The 20,493-nt window shown below is 39.7% G+C and overlaps 1 protein-coding gene across 3 annotated transcripts in view; it reads right to left on the bottom strand.

The window, feature by feature from the left end:
- Positions 1-20,493, bottom strand: part of SGCZ (sarcoglycan zeta) — a 389,983-nt gene that overhangs the window by 100,036 nt on the left and 269,454 nt on the right. For all 3 annotated transcript variants that reach the window (XM_026648155.1, XM_026648157.1, XM_026648156.1), the window contains one exon: positions 11,808-11,895. In XM_026648155.1, the coding sequence (XP_026503940.1) occupies positions 11,808-11,895 (88 nt within the window). The remainder of the gene's footprint in view (positions 1-11,807; positions 11,896-20,493) is intronic.

Genomic DNA, 20,493 nt, shown 5'->3' with positions numbered 1-20,493 from the left:
TTGTAATAAACATCTTCAGTTTAAGAAGGAATTATTGCCAAGCTAAACAGACCACAAAGAATACTGCAAATGGTTTGAACAAGGGTATCTATTTTAAATTGAAATGCAATCTCTCTCTACATAACTAACACACACAGATATAACAAGATATTTGTTTTATATTGAAATATTATATTTAAAAAGGTGATAATCAGTTGGTATAATGAGAAGTCAAGTGAAGTGAAGTGAAAATCTTCAAGGTAAACCCAACCAAAGCTAATGGTCATAGGCCTAATTAACTGTTTGATGGCAATTACACTGAGACATTTTAACAATTAAGTGACCCTACTACCTTCACCTGAAGTGAAGGGAAAAAACTTTTATATAGATGTGTCCAGCTGTTTTGTATTATTTCATTACCTGTTGCATTGTGTTGGTGTTGCATTACTGAATGATGAACTACTAAACAAGAACACAGTCTCAAAAGGAATATGAACTGACTTTACATAAAGACAATTTTTACGTCAAAATGGCTATTTTGGCAGACACCTCAAAGTGCCGGCAGAGCACTGAACGTGGGAGAGAATATGAAGTCATGCAAAGTTGGCCAAAGACCATACTGCAAGAGGGGCCCATAGAATTTAACTTGTGGGAGTATGCTGGTGACTTGAGCTAAATCTGCAGTTGTTCAACGTATAGCTCAAGATCTTTTACACAAACTAGTTTGGTCTCAGGTGTATTAGTATGCCCAAAATGTTTTTCATTAAGATGATGGAATTTTTCAGAGACAAAATTGCAAGAAGTCACAAAAGTGACACCACATTGCACACTGGAAGATAAGAAGGGACACAATTTATATTCTAGTTGGACATTTCAATCTTCACTGAAAGCGTGTGTCACCTTCTGACTGGCCCACATCAGGTTTGCCAAAAAGATATCTAAAGCACATTACCTATCAGAAACTATATAAAATAGGCTTACTGTGTTCAACATCACTTTCTGAAGTGAAACATTCTGATGAAAGATATGGAGAGAGGCCTGTTGGCTGGCCACTGAGGGCACTCCCTATCTCATAACAAAAATCTTGTCACTGACAAGCATCTTATTAACACTTTTCTTTTCTTTTTTTTTTTTATAAAGTTTCTCTCTATTTCAAGAAAACCATCATTGCAACTGTGAAGCTGAGCTGGAGAACCTACCTCCATGCCAGTTCAACTGAGAAGCAGCAAATAGTCTTATCTCAATGATGAGTTGGTTATCTTAAGCTAGATGCTTCTTAGAAAGTATATTCCTGAGTAAAAATTTCTGTAAATAACTATATGTATAATATTTTGCTAACAAGTTTAATCTTAGCTGCCTAGATATTACTTTAAAATCAACAAGTAGTTGAAAGTTGAGTCTAGAGAAACTTCTCAATGCTGCCTATGGGGCCTGATGTGATGGGCATTCTCAGAGGCTACCTAACAGCTTAGGCCATGTACAAAAAAAATCCCTATTGTAGGAGATGATGGTGGTGCCTGCTTCACTTTTTAGCCCCGTCCTTATAGCACTCACGAAGAATGTGGGAGATCTGGGTTCAATTCCCACCTTTGTGTGTTATGGAGCAGGGATTTGAACCCACACTCCCCCCATCTCTCAATTGAATCTCTGCCTTTGAAGCCATTCTATATTGTATAAATAATTAAATACTCATTGGGCCAGAGTAATAATGAGAATGAATCTATATCCTAGTGGTTAGGGCACTCACTCCAGTTCAAGTCCCTAGTCCAATAGCTTTTTAATTATTTACCCAAAGTGGAGTGGTTTCAACATGAGACATTGAGAGATCCACTTCAGAATATCCCATAGCTCAGTGGGTAGGATATTCTCCTGAAACATGGATTCAGATTCTCTCCACATCAAGTAGTGGGAGGAACTGAGCCCCGGTCACCCATATCCTAGGTGAGTGCTACAACCACAGGTCTAAACATTATAAGTTATAAAAGTTATACCTTGTTTTCTTGTGAGAAAGGACCTAGGCACCTAACTCTAGGAGAGGTTCACAGCTGTGAATCCTGAGTGAAGATAGGCACCTAAGGCGCTTGAGGATGCGGCTTAGGCCACAGCTCCTAACTCTCTCCATGCATTGTATAGGGAGCCTGGGTGCTTAACTCAGGGCTCGGAGCCAAGTGGCAGGGTGCCTAACATTAGGCATTGCCACACTGAGCCCAAGTCCCCTTTCTGGCAGCTTAACAAAAAGAAATTGGAGTAAGAAGTGAAGAGATTAAAAGCTCTGCCGGAGGGGGGAGCCCAGTGAGCTTCCCAATAGGGCTGCCAGACCCCTGCACCACAGCTCTCTTTTGTAGAGCCCCTTTCACAGTATGGCTGGGGACTACCCATGATAAAAAAAACACTATAGTGGGGGTGGTAAAGGAAATGTTACTAAACAGCTGGGCAGCAATAACTATGACAGGGCATTTGTCAGAAGAGCCAAAGCAAGTGAGGATTCAGGGAGTTACCAGAGTAACTCACATGGTGCAAATTAGGAAAAATAAAACAATTTTAATAAGACTATGGAAAGAAGAGTGTGGCAATTAATGAGGTGGAAGCACAGAAGACCAAGGTGTGGTTCGATGCCAAAGGAGACCTGACCGATCATCAAGTAGGATCTATAGTCATGATCCAGGCTCCCTACCACTCTTCCTGAAAGGGTATGTTCCATGAGTGATATTGGATCGACTTGCCCCTCCGTATGCTTAGTAGACCTGAGAAGTGAAGAGCAGAGTTGGGTTCAGGGAGCCCAAGTCAAAGCTCATGAAAGTAAGTAAAGAAAGAGGTGAGAAATGGTTTCTTCCCTTTTTGTCTTATAGATTTGCAACAATGAAGTCGTGGAAGCTTACAGCGTTGTGTGTTCTGATGTGGAGGATGGCATTGGTCCCAAGTTTTAGAAACACTCCAATTGAGGATTCCTCGGTCCCAAGGCCACCTCAGAAGTACAACAGACTCCAATTGCACCATAAGAATGGAGGGAAAAATATATACAAGCCACCATCTGGAACTAAACAAAATCAAACTATCTTTCTAGGAAATTTGTCTTGTTCAGACACAGGGGTAGTATCGGCAGCAGTTGGAGAACTACCAGGGGTGTGTTTGAGTGGTATCTGTGGGCCAAAATGCACAACTGGGGAAAGGGCTGTATGATTTGAGAGTTTGTGGGTCTATAATACATTCCAGGAAGGTGGCATATAAATGAGTCTGGGGCTTTTAAACAAGACTATGGAACATTGTGGTATATAAACAAGTATGGGGTTTTTCTAAGGCAAAACAATTTTACTTTAGTAGGCCCAATTGGTGGGCTTGTAGGTAAATAGAACCCAGCTGTTTTGGTGGTGAATAATGAATAATAAATAATATGCAACACCCCAGCCCAAAATACGTACCTCAACCATAGAATCATTTAAATATGATGCTCTATAGAAACCGTACAGTCAGAAGGGCCTCTGTGGCAGCTATATTGGGTGGCCTGGAAGTTGGGGTCTCTCTATGGAATTCTGCAAACATTAAGGGATTAAACCTTAAAATTAACTTGATGATTGATAAATTTGATCACCTTAGCATTGATGTATGCCAATAGAGATACCTGAGTGACGAAAGCTGGAGTCAAAATGGGTTCTTGAGAAGCTGAGTGGAAAGAAGTCTCAGAGGGAATCCCAACAAGGTGGATACTCTTAGTACTCACTAAAAGCATCTTTGTGCACTTTAGATTAAATACGCTTTAAAGTACACTAAACAAAGGGTACTTTTAGTACTTAAAAAGAGCATCCTCATGGGGAGTTAATGCAGAGTAGCTAGCACTCTGCCAATTCACATGCTATCTTGCTGAACAATAAATTCCTGTGTAGACAAACCCAGTCTTGGGGGAACACATGGCAAACTAATAGAGATAGTACGAAGACATTAATGGGTGTTGCAAATCTTGTGTAAATGGAGGAAAAGGTAGAGTTAAGGTTATGTGGGCACCTTGAATGATAATTTCTTGACATTTTTCATGTATAAATTCTTAATTCTTACTGGGAATTAATGAAGATTTTTGTCATTGGAACTTTTGGTTTTTTGTCTTATGATTTCAAAAATGTACTTATGCATTACACATCAATACTAAGTGCTAGCAAAGTTTAAAGGCATAAATATAAACCATTTCTGAATTACCGACTCTTCTAAAAAGGTTGAACAATTTTTAATTAGAAGTTGTAGTTGGAACAAAGTTTTTTTCCCTTCTATGAACCCTGAATTTTTAAATCTCAGCTCTTTAAAACTTTAAAATTAAATTATTATTTTTTTAAATTCTGGTCTGCAGTTAAACATGAAAATGTTTAGACCAAAAGATTGCTTATGTTTGTTTGTTTTAAATAAAGCCAGAAGGGATTCAGAAATAGGTCTAGGTCCAATATTTTAAAAAATGGGTGCCTAAAGGTTAGGCTCCAAAGTCCATTTAGACACCTAAATAAGGGGCCTAATTTTCAAAAGCAATGAGCATTCAGCTGTTCTCATTGAGATCAATGGGAACAGCTAAGTGCTCAGTGTTTTTACAAATTAGGCCACTGATATAGGTGCCTAAATATGAAGTTAAGATCCTAATCAGGCACTCATTTAAAAAAAATGGCTAAAACAAAATGCATCTTTCAGCGTTACCCATGTAATGACTACATGATGAAAAATGTATTATTTCTGGAGGTAAATTTTTTTCCCTTATCCAATTGTTATTCTGCACCTGTCCTACTTGCCTATGCTGCTCAGTCACTGACATTAAAGTAATCTTTGCATTATTGCAATGTTCCTAAAGAGACCCTTCAACTAAAATTAGGATTTCATGACACAAAATGAAGGCTCCATATTATCTGTCCAAGGTTTTTATTACAAAAAACATAAATATCATTTCAGTAACATGCACAAACACAACATATGCTTCTTCAGATTCTACCATTTGCCTGGCTGTTTAGCACAATCCATAGTGATACTAACACAGAGAGCTGATGTTCCTGTGACTTTCTCTCCTTGTAATTTTTCAGTGTTAGCATCAAGACAGCTAGCACTGCACACTGATAACAGACATGGCCTTGTTATTATAACGACTCAGAGCCATGACTTTATATTTAAATATATATAATTGAATTCTCCAGTGCTACCTGTCGCCATTGTTTATACTTTCCACCTTCACTCCTTGTAGATTGGGATGTGCTCCAAAATGTCTTCATGATGTACTTTATTTCCCTCCTCTACTGAATATACTTCATCATCCTGAATCTCTCATAGAATTGAGTACCTCATTTATTAACAGTTTTATTCAGAGTCTTCCATCTCCCTGAATGATCATACCTTACTTTTTTCTTTTCTTTAAAACAGAAGATGGTAGCTAGATTAATCTTTCATTTGAAGATGTTCAGAAGGGCTTAAATTGTCATTTAAGTATTGAGTATTTCCTAGAGACCCGCGGGGCACTGTGGGGCTTGGGGCATTAGCCCTATGGGGCTTGCCGGGGTTTCTGAGGGTTTGACAATATTTACCGGAGCTCTGCTCCAGATAGCTCTGGCTGAATTTAAGCCCTGTTCTTCAGACCTTTCTAGTCTAGCATGGACACTTTTCCAGATATCTCAGATGAAGAGTGTGTATTCTCCTAAAGTTTGACCAGTGCAGCAATTTGGATGTCAAGATCTGGGTCCAGATTATCCACAGTGTCGCCCCTTGTGTAGGCATTTATATCTGTGTAAAGTGGGTGTAAAATGCTGCTGTTCTGATTTGGTAGCATTTTACACCTGTTTTCTACACGTGTAAATACAAAGTGTAAGGTAGTAAAGAATCAGCCACGAAAAGTCTTGTTCTTGAGATTCTCAATAACATTGTATGCACCACATTCCTCTTACACTCTTACAGGAGCATTTCAGATTTTGTAACATTCACAAACCACCATTCTTTTCTATTTGTTCCACTTTTAGGATGAATTGACAATTCAATTCATTTTCCATTTTAGGCCACTATTAATTTCTCTGAATCCTGTGGCCTGATGTTCATAAATAAAAGAACATCCTCAACTTGTATTATCAGCAATAAAAGGTGTTAGTGCTCAGCATTTCTGAAAAATATCAGGCTACTCACTCCATAGACTTCACCAAAAAATAGAGAGAAAAAGATAAATGGGACAAAATATAAATGACACTTATAGTTAGGAACATTCCACTCTTTTGATTTAATCTGCACCAGCTGTAGACCAATTAAACAGTTCCCAGGTGTTCACATTAATGACTAAAACAGCAACACATGTTTTCTTTAGGGCTATTTAAGTATTTACAATATTAAACTCAAATACAATGTGTCTAAGCAGATCAGGTCACACACACACACTTTTGCAATGTTGTATTGGCTTGACAAAAAATGGTATCACCAACCAGAGTACCAGATTCATGGCTGCAGATGTAAATGAGTGTCACAGAAACCCCACCTTTTAACAATAACAGCTGAAGCAGAACGTTTTAATAATACATCTGCTAGAAGCAACAGGCACTGGCAAGTACGAAGTGGCTAAAACAGATATCAGTTTAATTTCTTCTCATCTGTATCTGATAAAAAGTCTGCTTACTTTTGCACATCTTTTTCCCATGGTCATTTAGAATAATCAGCAGAGATGATGGGTTTCTGTGAAAGATACTCCCAAACAAGTGTAGTTTCTACAGGCCTGAAGCAACAGTCTCAACTCCACATGAAGGCAAAAAGTAGTAAGTCATGAAAGCTAGAATTTACAAAGAAACTAACTGTAAAACTATCTGAGGATTCTTGAATATATGAAGTAGCAGACCATAAAGAATGTGTGTAATAGGAGCAACATTGCTCAATCTATGGAATTAAAGGAAAATGAAACCAGACTTTTACAGGAATTACTGATTAATTAATATGAATATCTGTCAAAAAATCCCTGCCCCCCCCATCTCTTAGCCCTCCCTCCTGAAAAAGGTAGATAATTTTTCTCAGTCATCAGACAAAACAGACATACTGCAGGAAGAGAGGTCTCCTGACTGCTTAGAAGCTGGAGCATCTCCCTGGAGAACGAACTTCAGAAATAGTAATCACAACACATGAAATACCTAAAACAAATTTCAGTCCTCTCCTTGTTCAGAAACAACATATGATAGTTAATGGCCTAACACTAGATAGAACCATTGGGCTTTCATAATGTTAGGTGGTTTTCCTTATAAGCATTAGTGTTTATAAAGTCTGTTTCTTTAATTCTCATTTTTTAATGAGAGGTTGACTTGTTTTACCAAAAACTTTTCTATTCCATGCCTGAGTAGTCCAGGTTAGTACCTATTCTTGAAGCATACTGAGAACAGCAGGTATCATTTATAAAATGAAAAAATATCACTGTGAGAAAAGCGAAGTGTTAGAGTCCTTCTTCAAGACACAGATTCCAAATCCCATTAAACACTGATTGCTTTAGAGTTCTGTGGAAGCCTGATGATTTGAGAGAGTCAAGACCATGGCTCAGACTCGGCATAGAGCGGATCCCATATTCGTTTTTCTGTTGGTGCTCATGAACAGTAGAATATCAAAGTTTCTTATCTAACTACACATTAAACATTTCCATTACATGCCCATATCTTTGCAGTATGGGGGAAGTTCTGTTATTCTGAAGTAAAGCTAATAAATGAAAACATTCCTCATTACTACTCTAACTTTCTCCTTACTCACAACCCCACACTTCAATTTTTTCTCTATATCTTGTGGTTTTGTTGTATAATACAATGGGCAATCACTGGTAGGTTATTATTATTATTAATTATTTTGTGCTATTTAAAAGTAAATTTGTGGATACCAAATGCATAGTTCAAATATTCAAGTAGTATGTAGAATTGCCTAACGGAGGAGATAATTTACTAATGGCTGCTTTTCATCCCAAGAGATGTTTAACCACTTTTCTTGCAGGAACTAAAATAATATCTACTATGGAAAGAGAGTGGAAACTGAATGTGATAATCTACTGGAAATATCTTTGGAGACAAACATACTGAAGTTTTGTAAAAGATGTAAAAATGATGCATTTAAGATGAGGACTCCAAGAAGATACAGAAGCCTGCTACCAGAGCTTTGTAACAGAAAGCCTTATCATTGGAGTAGGATATAACTACAACACAGATTTATTTAATGTAAATATAATCTAATACACTGCCAGGGGCAGCTCTATGTATTTTGCCGCCCCAAGCACAGCAGTCAGGTGGCTTTCGGCGGCGCACCTGTGGGAGGTCCGCTGGTAACGCGGATTCGGTGGCATGCCTGCGGGAGGTCTGCCGATCCCGCGGCTTCGGCGTACTTGCCGCCAAATCTGCGGGAATGGCAAACCTCCCACAGGCATGCCGCTGAAGGCTCCCTGACTGCCACCCCCACAGCGACTGGCAGGCCGCCCCCTGCGGCTTGCCGCCCCAGGCACGCACTTGGTGCGCTGGTGCCTGGAGCCGTCAAAATTGCCAAGTCAGGATTATAGCTATTAAATGCAGATATTTTATAGTATCTTTCATCTAACAAAAAAAAGATAAAAAATGCCCTTCCTAATTTTAAAAATTGTTAGGACTTACATATGGATGTTTTTGGGTGGAGAGAAGAAACTGACATAACTGTATTTCTGAATGGCTATTTTTTCACCTCTGAAATGTTAGCTTAACCGTTTTCTTAGGAATGCAAAACTTCTAACTGAAAGGTAATGTGTGCTTTGCTTTCAATGAAATGGGGAAGAGGCAGCATTTTGCTTTCATAAGTAGGACTCCACATCTGTCACAGAAGTCACGGATTTGGTGAATTTCCGGGACTTCTGCAACAGCCAGTGTGGCTGACCCCAGGGCTGCCCAAGCAGCTGGTTCTGGGGACAGCTGCTCAGATGGCTTCAGGGACAGCCACACCGGCTGCTGCTGGAGCAGCTCTGCAGCCAGCTACTTGGGCGTCCCTGTGTGGCTGGCCCTGGGGACTGCCTGAGCAGGTGTCCCAAGGTGGTCAGAGCAGCTGATGCCTGATGGCCCCCAGCAGCTGGTGCTGCTGGCTCCATCCCCCCAGGGCGCTGCCCCCCAGTACCATCCCCCCCTAAGATTTAGTCATGGGTATTTTTAGTAAAAGTCATGGACAGGTCATGGTCCGTGAATTTGTTTATTGCCTGTGACCTGTCCATGACTTTTACTAAAAATACTCATGACTAAATCGTAGCCTTACTCATAAGCAATAAAAAATCGTAGAATTTGCAGATAATGTTTCTGCAAAAAATTTTGGTTTTAAACAAATAGCTGTTCCAACAAAAAATATTTTGTTGAAAAATTCCCAACCTCTAGTAAAAACTTCTATAAAGTTATAAATACAACATTCTGAATAGTTTAACATTACTCAATATTTTGTGTTATTTCTTCTTGAATTTATAAAGAATATGACAACATTCATTTGGACATATTCTTTTCCCATAGAATATATAGTATATTGATTCTCCAGGTTGAATACATCTTAGGTTTCATAACATGAGACAGAAGAGTTCTTTATTTAAAAAATCCCTTTTTAATATCCTTTTCCTGGGGAACACAAGATTCTTTTATCCAAAAGGTTTACTACATAGACAAGATGACAGCAATATTTTATGATAACATCAATGATATAAACCCTAGACAGAAATATTACTTTCATGAAAAACTTTTTATTACAGCATCCTGTATAGTAGAACAATCTATTAAAACTGTTAATAACAACACTAACACTATATAGCAATTACTAACAGAGTGTAGAGGTTTTTGTTTTTCTTCTACCCTCCCCATGGCAAGATTTGTGATAGACAGGATCAAGAGATTTTTAAGGCAACAATATCAAAAAAGTCAGAACTATTGTTAAAGGAAAACCAATAAACTTTTGGTTTCCCAGCCAGTATACATTTACTTTCCTTCTAATATATCAGGAGTGGGCAAACTTTTTGGCCCACGGGCCACATCTGGGTGGGGAAATTGCATGCAGGGCCATGAATGTAGGGCTGGGGCAAGGGGTTGGGGTGCGGGAGGGAGTGCAGCATGTGGGAGGGGGTGCGGTGTGCAGGAAGGGGCTCAGGGCAAGGGGTTGGGACACAGGAGGTGTGCAAGGTGTACGAGAGGGCTCAGGGCAGGGGGTTGGGGTGCGGCAGGGGGCTTAGGACAGGGGGTTCGGGTGCGGGATGCAGGAGGAGTTTCGGGTGTGGGCTCCGGCCCGACGCCACTTACTTGGAGTGGCTCCCGGGGTGGCAGCAGCGTGCAGTGGGGCTGAGGCAGGCTCCATGCCTGCCCTGGCCCCATGCAGCTCCTGGAAACAGCTGGCTCCACGTCCCTGCAGGAGGGGGCGGGGAGCAGAGTGCTCCGCGTGCTGCCCTCCTGCGGGTACCTCCACTGAAGTTCCAATTGGCTGCGGTTCCCTGTCCCCAGGCAATGGGAGCTGGTGTGGGGGGGCAGTGCCTGCAGGCGAGGGCAGTGCACAGAGCCCTCTTGCCCCCCCGGGCCAGACATGGTGCCGGATGCTTCCGGGAGCGGCACAGCACCACGGGGGTGGCAATCCTGCGGGCCAGATCCAAAGCCCTGATGGGCCAGATCTGGCCCACGGGCCGTTGTTTGCCCACCCCTGTAATATATCCTCTATCTGGGACATTTAATTATTTTAAAGGGTACCTCAGTATCGATCTTTTTCATCAGTACTCTCAAGGCCATGAATGAGAGTCCTATGCTCGCCACTAAAATATACAGCCTTATTAGTAATAGAGATATGCTTTAATGTTTAGTAAATCATACTTATGATATAGTTAAATTTTAGAAAATAGTAGACTTAATAAAAGCAGGATAAAGTAAAAGGAAATCAAAATAAAATGTAACACATTAGTTACATTAGGAAGTTAGTAACATTAGACCACTTTGAATTTTAATTTAATTTGGAATTTTTAGCTCTTATATTTTGTACTTCAATTGTAAAATAAAGATATATCAAATACATTTTCATTAATGACTGGAAATATGTTTACAGTACAATTATGTCCTGACAACACAGACAACATTTTGCTATCTGGGAAAGAATTTCAAATAGGTTTACACTATTTACATTCTGCCAAGGGGGGGGGGGGGGGGGAAACAAGTGGGGCAATTTTCCCCAGGCCCCGGGCCCCACAGGGGTCCCCACGAGAATGTCAGAGGCCCGGCCCCGCCTTCACCTTCCCCCATCCCCCGGCACCTCAGCCCACAGCGTCCAGGAGCAGCCCTGGACAGCGCTGCAGCAGCGTGGTTTGGGCGGGGCCTGAGGTCCTCCCACTTGGAGCTGCGTGGTAAGGGGGCGGGGCTGCTAGCTCCGGTGGGCCGAGCGGAAGGAGCTCCTGGACGCGGCTTGCTGAGGCTCTGGGAGAGGGGGAGGCAGCATGGTAAGCCCCTCTGAGCCGGGCACACCCCGACCCCCAGCTCTGAGCCCAGAAGAGATGGAAGTTTTTCTGCTAGAAAACTGATAATTACTTTCCATGAAAAAAATTGAAAGAAGCCAGAAAAATTTCATTTTGTGCAAAACCGTCTGCTGAAATATTTGTTTGTGACAAAAAAAAAATGAAAAAAAAAAAATTTTGATGAATGAAAAAGTCATTTTCTCTCTCTCTTTTTTTTTTTATACTGGCTCTACTTTCCATTGACTCCAATGAGTGTTGAATCAGGTCCAACATAATGTTATTCTTCAGTATGATTATCAGAGCTTTTGCAATAAATATTTTACATCACTGAATAAAAATATTATTCATGAGACTTAAATAATACATATAATCTTCTTTAAAGAAGAACACTCACCTACAGTCAGTTGTCCAGTTAACTGTCCCATGTGATTTCTTGCATTCACTGTTACGTTCCTGTCAGACTGTAAGACCAATGGGCTATCCTGGTAAACATGTATAAGACAAACAAATGAGAGAAAAAAAAAGATGTAGAGGTAGAATTCAGTTAGAACTGTAAAAATAACCCCATACATATGATGATAGGGTCTTGCCAAAACATTATATTCTTATTTTACATCAAAATTCATGTAAATATATTCAAAGAACAAAAATCTTATTGCACAGCCTCTATTTTTAGAGATCAGATATGAAATCATGCTCTAGAAATAATGTTTTATTCTCTGAGGATCACGTTTGGATGATACAATTTATGAACTAAAAATAATAAAAATGTTGCATTTTATCTTAACCTTTACCATGTAACAAAATCCATGTATTCTTCATACAATACCCTTAGGTGTCTGTAAAGTAAGATTATAAATGATATTAAGCCTTTGGAGGAGTAAGTGTTATTCCTATTTCCGGACTGATGAAAACAGAAGTGTAGAAAGGTTACAGAGGACATCACCAAGTTAACAATCACAATGAATTATTTTCCCTACACTTATTACAAATAGTGCCTGAGATTAGAGGGGATTTTCTTTTTATAGCTTGTTAGCTTTGTGCATTTGACATGACCTTGTGTAGGATCAGTTCCACTATTTCTACTACTTAGTTTGTCCAATTGTTTACATGGGCTTTTTATATAACAGGGGAGGGAAATAAATTAAAAAAAAAAGACATGCAATACACCCTCGCTATAACAAACCTATTGGGATCCAGGCCATTTGTTCATTATAGCCAGGGGTACGTTATAGCAAAAACAAACAATCACAATGAGGCCTGTTGGCTCCTGCCAGTGGAGTGGGTCCAGAGTGTCAGCTCAGCTCTTAGCCACATGGCAGGCTGGATAAAAACTGTGCACCCATATGCAACATCCCCCCCCCTCCTTTTTTTTTTTTTTAAACAGTACAGTACTGTAGTTGGGATCCAGGGTCTGTGTTCATCATAGCTAAACGTTAATTATAATGAAGGGAATTATAGCAAGGGTGTGCTGTATGTTATTTTAAATCCACAAAATTTGGCATAAATAAATGGATCAAGGACACCACATTCAGATATGGCACAAAGAATATTGCTACAGGAAGCCAGTCATGCATATTTTTAAAATTAGATTTATAATGGAAAATTTAAAACAAACGTCATAATCCTACTCAAAATGTGAATTTATGGATCCGTTTGAACAGCACCTCTAAAGTTCAGAGGTATGGTTTGGACTGATTTGATTTAGATAAGCATGCTTGCATGTTAGCTAAAAATTCTGTTTTGAAAGGTATTGGTTTGTGATTTCAAACCGTATTACATTAAAGTGCACTAGGGAACTTTCAATGCAGACCACTAAAGTCTATACAGAGCAGTGCTTGCTAACAAGTTTGACAGTAATATAGACAATGGCCTGAGATTATTCTTGTATTTATCTATTACATTGAACAGCCATGAGATGATACATTAACAAGTAAAGCTGGTTGAAGAAACTGACAAAGCCATATTCTGTTGGAATATTCAGTTCCATTGAAATAGAAACTTCATTAAATTGGGTCAATTATACCAGATTTTATTTCAGAAGAAAACTGGTGGAAAAAGTTTCAATTATGTTGAAACATCCAATTTTAACATTTTTTTGAATGAAACATTTTGATTTTTTGTTTTTGTTTTCTAACTTTATAATATAACATAAAAAAATAAAAAAATTAACTTCAGAAATTCAGTTTTGTTCTGATTCTGAAGTAAGCCAAATTTTGAAATCCTTCATGAACCAGAATGTCCATTCTCTGCACAGCTCTATTAACAACCTAACCCAGAACTGTGACTTAAGTAAAATTTTTGTATCAAATAACCAATTCCAAGAGCCATCCAGTCCTGCAATTTATCTGAACTTATATGAACCTATTTGGTCTAAAACCTTGATTGTGCATATGGCAAAATCAGGTTTTGACCTAATAAGCTTTAAATTACCTGGGATGAGCCTACCTAAGAGACCACCTCTTTTCCTGTGAAAAACTATCACAGTTACACTCAGCTGAGCCATTGATGCTAGATCCTTTCTTGATATAATAGAGTTGATACAATAGAGAGTAGGCAGGACATTCTCTGTTCTCATTAAACCCCTGGTACAATACAGCCTGAATTTGCAACTTCCAGGGCATACTGCAGGGTCCGTTTGTCTCATCCAGCTTTTGAAGAAGTATTAAGGTACAGGGTGGTTAGCATTTGATTATGAGCTGCTGCTTTGGCATGAAGGGTGAGTTGACTGAACTGCATATTTAGTTTGTGAATTTAAATGATTGTAAGTCACGAGGAGCTTGATTATGGGTTCTTTTGTTATTCTAACTAAAAAGAAAATTAAAAAAATAAATTAAAAAAACAGCTGCTTGTGGTCACTCTTTTCTAGAAAGAGGGATCATCTCCTCCCCACTAACTCCTCATCATTGTTGAGAAGATGGGGAAATGACTAAGAAAGTCACAGTTGGACTTATTTTACTTGAATGATGAATTGTAGCTGTACTTCAATCTTGCATACCCCATCGCCTTTTTCTTCTGGCACAGGGCGTTCCTTTATCATAAAAAGCTCTTCTGGATTGTGTTTCCAGTGATTTTTAATCCTAAAATGGTACTCGGTCTGTAGAAAGGTCTGAAATTATTTTGACCTAGTTTCTAAAACAGTAAGTGTGTTTTATCTTTCACTGGACCCTACAACAATCTTATGTATTTCCCTGCCAAAGAGCTTGCTTGGCTTGTCTATTTTCTTTCCAGGTGCGGAACCATAACTATCTGAGACACTGTGTTCAGAGCAACCATTTGAGCAGAGAATATGATCATACCAAGGGATGCATCAGCAACAAAAGCAGCTGCTATGGATATTTTTCTCAGCACTGATTTTATTTTCATGTCCCCTATGGACCTTTGAAGATCATTAGCACAGGCAACTGCCTCTCTGGCAAAAGAGGTTGTAATACTCATCTGAAGCTTCAAAATGTATCTTTAAAGAGCCCTTTACTCTGCTGGCTAGTCAATTTTTCGAAAGAGACCCTTCTCACCCAGAATAACCATATCCTTATCAAGAGAGGCTATTATCATGTCTACCTTTGCCTGCTGAACTAAATCTTTAGATTCAGCAGTTTACTGAAATTGACTAGCTATCTCAGAGGTCTTTGCATTCTCATACAAAGGGTTTTTGTTTTCTTTTCTCACTTAGGAGAATAACTAACTTGATTATCACATGCTTTCTGTTCCTCAGGTTTGTTGAACTAGTGCTCTGATTGTAAATGAAAACCTAGGGTAGAAACTCTTAAGTGTGACTGTTTGGCATGTGGTTGTTTGCTCGAAAAGTGTAAATTGGGAGTACTTTGTTCCAGGTGGGCCTTGAGTGGTTGATTGGAGGGAAGGCTTTGAGCCAGGCCAACTGCTTTGAGCCAGCAGCCTTATAAAAAGGCAGCCAGATGCGAACCGAGGACTGGCAAACAGAGGGAGTTTGCCTGGAAGTTCACCTGGCGGGAGTTTCCACAGAGTGTTTTTGTCTTTCGGGCTTCTGTGAGCAGTAAGTACACCATCTGAAGAGGCTCTTAGAAGGAAGACATTATGGATAGTGAGCGATCAGCTGTTGTAACCTGCACAGGATGGGCCATGTTTGTCTTTCTCCCAAAGGATAGAAGCAACTTCATCTGTGCGAAGTGCAAGCGCACTCAGGACAAGGTCCATATTGGAAGAGAAGGTTAAAGGACTAGAGACCCAAGTATCAACCCTGCATTGAATCAGAGAAAATGAAGACTTTCTGATTAGAAGTCAGCATTTGGTACTGAAGGCACAGCATGCTGAAGAATCAGAGAGGGCAGTGCAGAACAGGGAAGAAAATTGGCAGCATATGATCTCCAGAAGAAGAAAGAGGAAAACCCATGCACCCCCAATGCAGATAGAGGTAAGAAACCACTTTTAGGCTCTCTGCACAGTTGGAGAATGATTTGGTAGAATTTTCTGAGGGAAGGGATCAGAAGGAGACCCCATCAACTGGAAGGCATGGGATGCATTGTCCTAGGGATGTGGGTTCCACGACCATCACTCCCAAGAGAAGGAGACAGGTGGTGGTGGTCAGGGACTCCCTTCTACGGGGGACGGAGTCATCCATCTGCCATCTAGACTGGGAGACATGAGAAGTGTGCTGCTTGCCTGGAGCTAGAATTTTGTTGCCGATGCATCCCTTGGTATGATCAGGATGTGATGGCCTGTCTGCCGAGATTGAACAAGACCCTTCCTACTTCTCCACGCGGGCACCAATGATACTGCCAAGAATGACCTTGAGTGGATCACTGCAGACTATGTGGCTCTGGGAAGAAGGATAAAGGAGTTTGAGGCGCAAGTCGTGTTCTCGTCCATCCTCCCTGTTGAATGAAAAGGCCCTGGTAGGGACCATTGAATCGTGGAGATAAATACGTGGTTACGTAGGTGGTATCAGAGAGAGAGCTTTGGATTCTTCATCCAGGGGATATTGTTGCAGGAAGAAGGATTGCTAGGAAGAGATGGGATCCACCTAACAAAGAGAGGGAAGAGCATCTTCACAGGCAGGCTTGCTAACCTAGTGAGGAGGGCTTTAAACTAGGTTCATTGGGGGATGGTGACCTAAGCCAAGAGGTAAGTGGGATACCGGGAGGAAACACAAGGAGGAGGGTGCAAGAGGGGAGGCCTCCAGATTCATACTGAGAAAGGAGGACAATCGGCTAGTAATCTTAGGTGCCTGTACACAAATGCAAGAAGCCTGGGAAATGAGCAGGAAAAATTGAAGTCCTGGCACAGTCGGGGAACTGTGATGTGATTGGAATAACCGAGACTTGATGGGGTAACTCACATGACTGGTGCACTGTCATGGATGGGTATAAACTGTTAAGGAAGGACTGGCGGGAGAGAAAAGGTGGAGGAGTTGCACTGTATGTAAGAGAGCAGTAATGTTAAAACGTTTTTTCCTGTTTGATTCCCATTTAGATGTTGGAAAAGGAACCATCTTCTTCATTACAATTACATTATTTCTTGGCATTGAGTTCTCTTGAATATATTCAGGGAAACAGGTGGGAGGGCATGTCCTTCTCCCCACAAATACAGTCCCAGCCATAACTGCCATCACTGCCCACTCCTGAGTACCTTGCTAGCACAACTTGGGATACAAAGTATCTGAACAGAGAGGGAGGAACAAGGAGAAGTCTGTGACATGGTCCTCCTCTTACATCTGCTGGCCAGCCCTGAAGGGGAGTCCTTACTACACCCTCCTAATAGGTGGCAAAACAGCTGTGTTCTCAATGCTAGGGGCACTCACTGTGTCTTCCTGAGGTACACAGCATCCTGGAGATACCTTAAGCTATACACAGTTCTCCAATATGGACCAATAATTTCTGTCACAATCTGGTTTAACATACCAAGCTGAAACCCATAAAAATGTTAAGTACACATAAGAACTTTTTATATATAGTATATATAAAAATATATGAATGAACTGGACAGTCAGCATTTTTTTAACCCCTAGGAATCTCCCACATTGGAGAAAGAACTGTGTGATAGACAGTCCACTCCCTTATTCTCCTTTTTTACTTTCACTGTGGATCCCACAAACCACTGAATCAGTGTACTGAAAAAAAACTTTTACACTGGGACAAACTTCATGCAAAAAGCAAATGAATTTATGAGACGTAACCAGTATCATCCTGCATTTCCCCCCAATAGTTAATGAAGGTATTTGTGTCAATATAAGTAATTTTTACCTCAATCCTCTTTTCTGCTCTGGAGCCTGTAGTGAATCCTGAATTTCTGACACATAAAACATTGTCATGGAAATGTCTTTGATGTTACTAATTCAGCACCCACTTCTTCACAGAGTCATAGGTGGCCTCTTAAATAGAACATACTTGATGAAAGATATATCTTTCATCATTAGTGAAAAATACTTGGATTTCTTTCTGTAACACTAGGTAAAAGTTTGACATTTGAAAGAAATTTGGTAAATGGATATTGAGGCCATACCAGAGTCTATAATGCAATTATTTAAAAGGAACATGACAGGAATGCCCTTCTCTCCTTTAATTTTTGCATAAAGCCCTTAGCAATAGTGACGTTAAATAATAAAATCAAAGGGATTAAAAGGGGAGGTGAGAAGGAGTTTAAGAAGTTGAAGAATGCAGATGATACAACCATTATAGACCACAAACTACAATCCCTGAAATTTTTGATTTTGTTGTATTATATTAAAGACAAACTAGATATATCATCTGATGCCACTGTAATCAGGCTGTTACCTGGATTAATCTTGCAATTGGAATATACCTAGGCAGGCGACAGGTGAACCCATTTAGGTATACACAGAAATAACTTAAAGAGATTCATTAAATTTGAATCTAGTTATAAATACAATATAGGAACATTGGGGGAAAATTAAAATTCCTTTATCTTTCCCTGTGGAGCAAGATGAACTTAATTAAAATTAATGTTCTTCCAAGAGTATTTTGTAATGTTTGCTGACTGATGTTCCTGTGTACTATCCGAATATTACTAAAATGAGGGCAGGAATTTGTATGCTAGGAAACCTAGGCTACCTTCAAAAACCCAAAGTTTCAGTCTACAGAACTGGAGGGTTTTGAAGTCCCTTAATTTTAAACAAAACCCTGTAGCTCCAGTTACTTGTCAGAGCAATGAAGCCACCTTTTCACAGTCCAGTTATGACCAGAACCCCACTTTGTACCTCAAGAAAGTTCTGTTTCTAACTTTGACTGAGCCATTTCTGTGCACCACAGAAATGTTTGACCAACTCGGAGGTAAATTAGACAAGCAATTTCTGAGAGAGGAGAGCTGAAAAATGATGGGATAAATAATATACAGCAAATACTCTGAACACTTTTTGAAGTACCATGTCTCAATATTATGGCCTAAAAAATGGGTTTATTCATGAGCGTTTAGCAAAATCTAGAATCAAGATATATGTTTTTGAAGTTATTCATTGTCTAGTTAGAAATGTCAGAATAGTCTGTTAGGTTTGGAAAACCTTTTTGACATTTGCACATAGTCCGACAGACTAGAAATTACTCATGTCTGGCTGATTTTACAATGGATTGGACTGATATACAAGTCCCTTTGTTTTTATTTAGCTGAAAAAATCCTGTGAATTATCAATGTATGTTACAAACATTTAAAAAATGGCTGAAAATTGGTGTGAAATCAGTTTTCTGGGTAAATATCAGGGGACAGGAAGGACATTTAAAAAAGCAACAAATAGAGAAGTCAGAATGTTGAGAGTAAAAGCTGTTTAATGCCATGATGGTTTGTTTCGTATGCTATATTTAGCTGCATAATACATAGATGCGTACCCGAACCAATTGGAGCCTCAAGATATTGTAACAAACAGAAGTTAATGTGGTTCAGTATATGGTTTATTAAAAAGAATACTTCTCTTTTTAACTTATGTTTAATATAAGGGGCTTTGTATAAAATCCAGAAGTCCTAGGTAGCAAAGGCTTACAGCAGTTTTTTCAAAGTGTCTGTTCCAAAGCTTGTTCTCCTGCATCCTTGGAGTCAGACAAATTTTAAAAAGAGTCTCTCTGAATTAGCTGAGTTAGGTGGGACACTGAGGATGCGAAAAGTAGGCTCAAATTTTGAAAGTCGGTGCAGTGGATTTTCCAAAATTCAAATGGAGTGATGTTGCCACTGTCTGGTGGAGACATTACCGTATACAGATGGAATTCACTTTGTGCCCTTTCTTCATTAGGAGTCACAAAGAGGAAAATTATACACGAGTAATCTTTAAAGCTTCTTTAGTACAGGCCACTCTTTTGCAATTGAGGTCAAACAAACACAGTGACTTTTCAGAACTATGATTCACTGTTAAAAGTTTCAGGGGACATATTATGAGAGACAATAAATTCCCACTTCTTTGACTGCTCTTTGTGAAAACTTTGGAAAAACTTTCCAAGTATATACTGCACACTGACTGGCAAAATGGGTATGAAAAGATTTGGGCTTTTGTTCCGGAATCTCCCCAGTTTTTTTTGTGACAAAATACTGCAGAGACCTTGTTGACCAGAATGACATATACCTCTGTGTTAGACAACACAAGGTCTGTTGTAGAACAGGATTCCAAGTTTTTTCTGCGCTTCATACAATGGCTGAAGGGTTTCAATCAGAAATTCAAGTTTTGTGCAAAGGATTTACCTAGTTTCAGTAGCTGCTTTATTGATCAGCATTTCAGCTTTTGTGCTGCTGAACTCTTTATGATCTAGAAGGTGCATTAGGACACCCCAGACCTTCTGACAATTTTGTGCAGCTAAGGACAGACTAAACCATCTTGTCGGTACAACAAGAAGTGGAAGACTGCATTCCAGTTTGATCTCTTCACAGACATCACAGAAGATGTTTTTCATTTTCCTGGAATGCTTGAAAACCTCATATTCAGTTATGAATGTCTTTAAATTAGCCATTTCTAGAATACCCATTGCAATGTGCATTAGATGAGCTGGGCAAGACAAAGTAATTCAGATTTTTCATTCAGCATTACATTCTGTGTGAACTTTGTGCAGCAAGCGGCTAAGTCAGAATTCACTGATGCCACATCCTACCCGGTAAGTTCATCTTCA

Source organism: Terrapene carolina, unplaced genomic scaffold (assembly GCF_002925995.2).
Source record: "Terrapene carolina triunguis isolate 2854851 unplaced genomic scaffold, T_m_triunguis-2.0 Scaffold66, whole genome shotgun sequence".
NCBI lineage: Eukaryota > Metazoa > Chordata > Testudines > Emydidae > Terrapene > Terrapene triunguis.
Note: the sequence above shows the minus strand (reverse complement) of the source record. Positions and strands in the feature narration are given on the sequence as shown.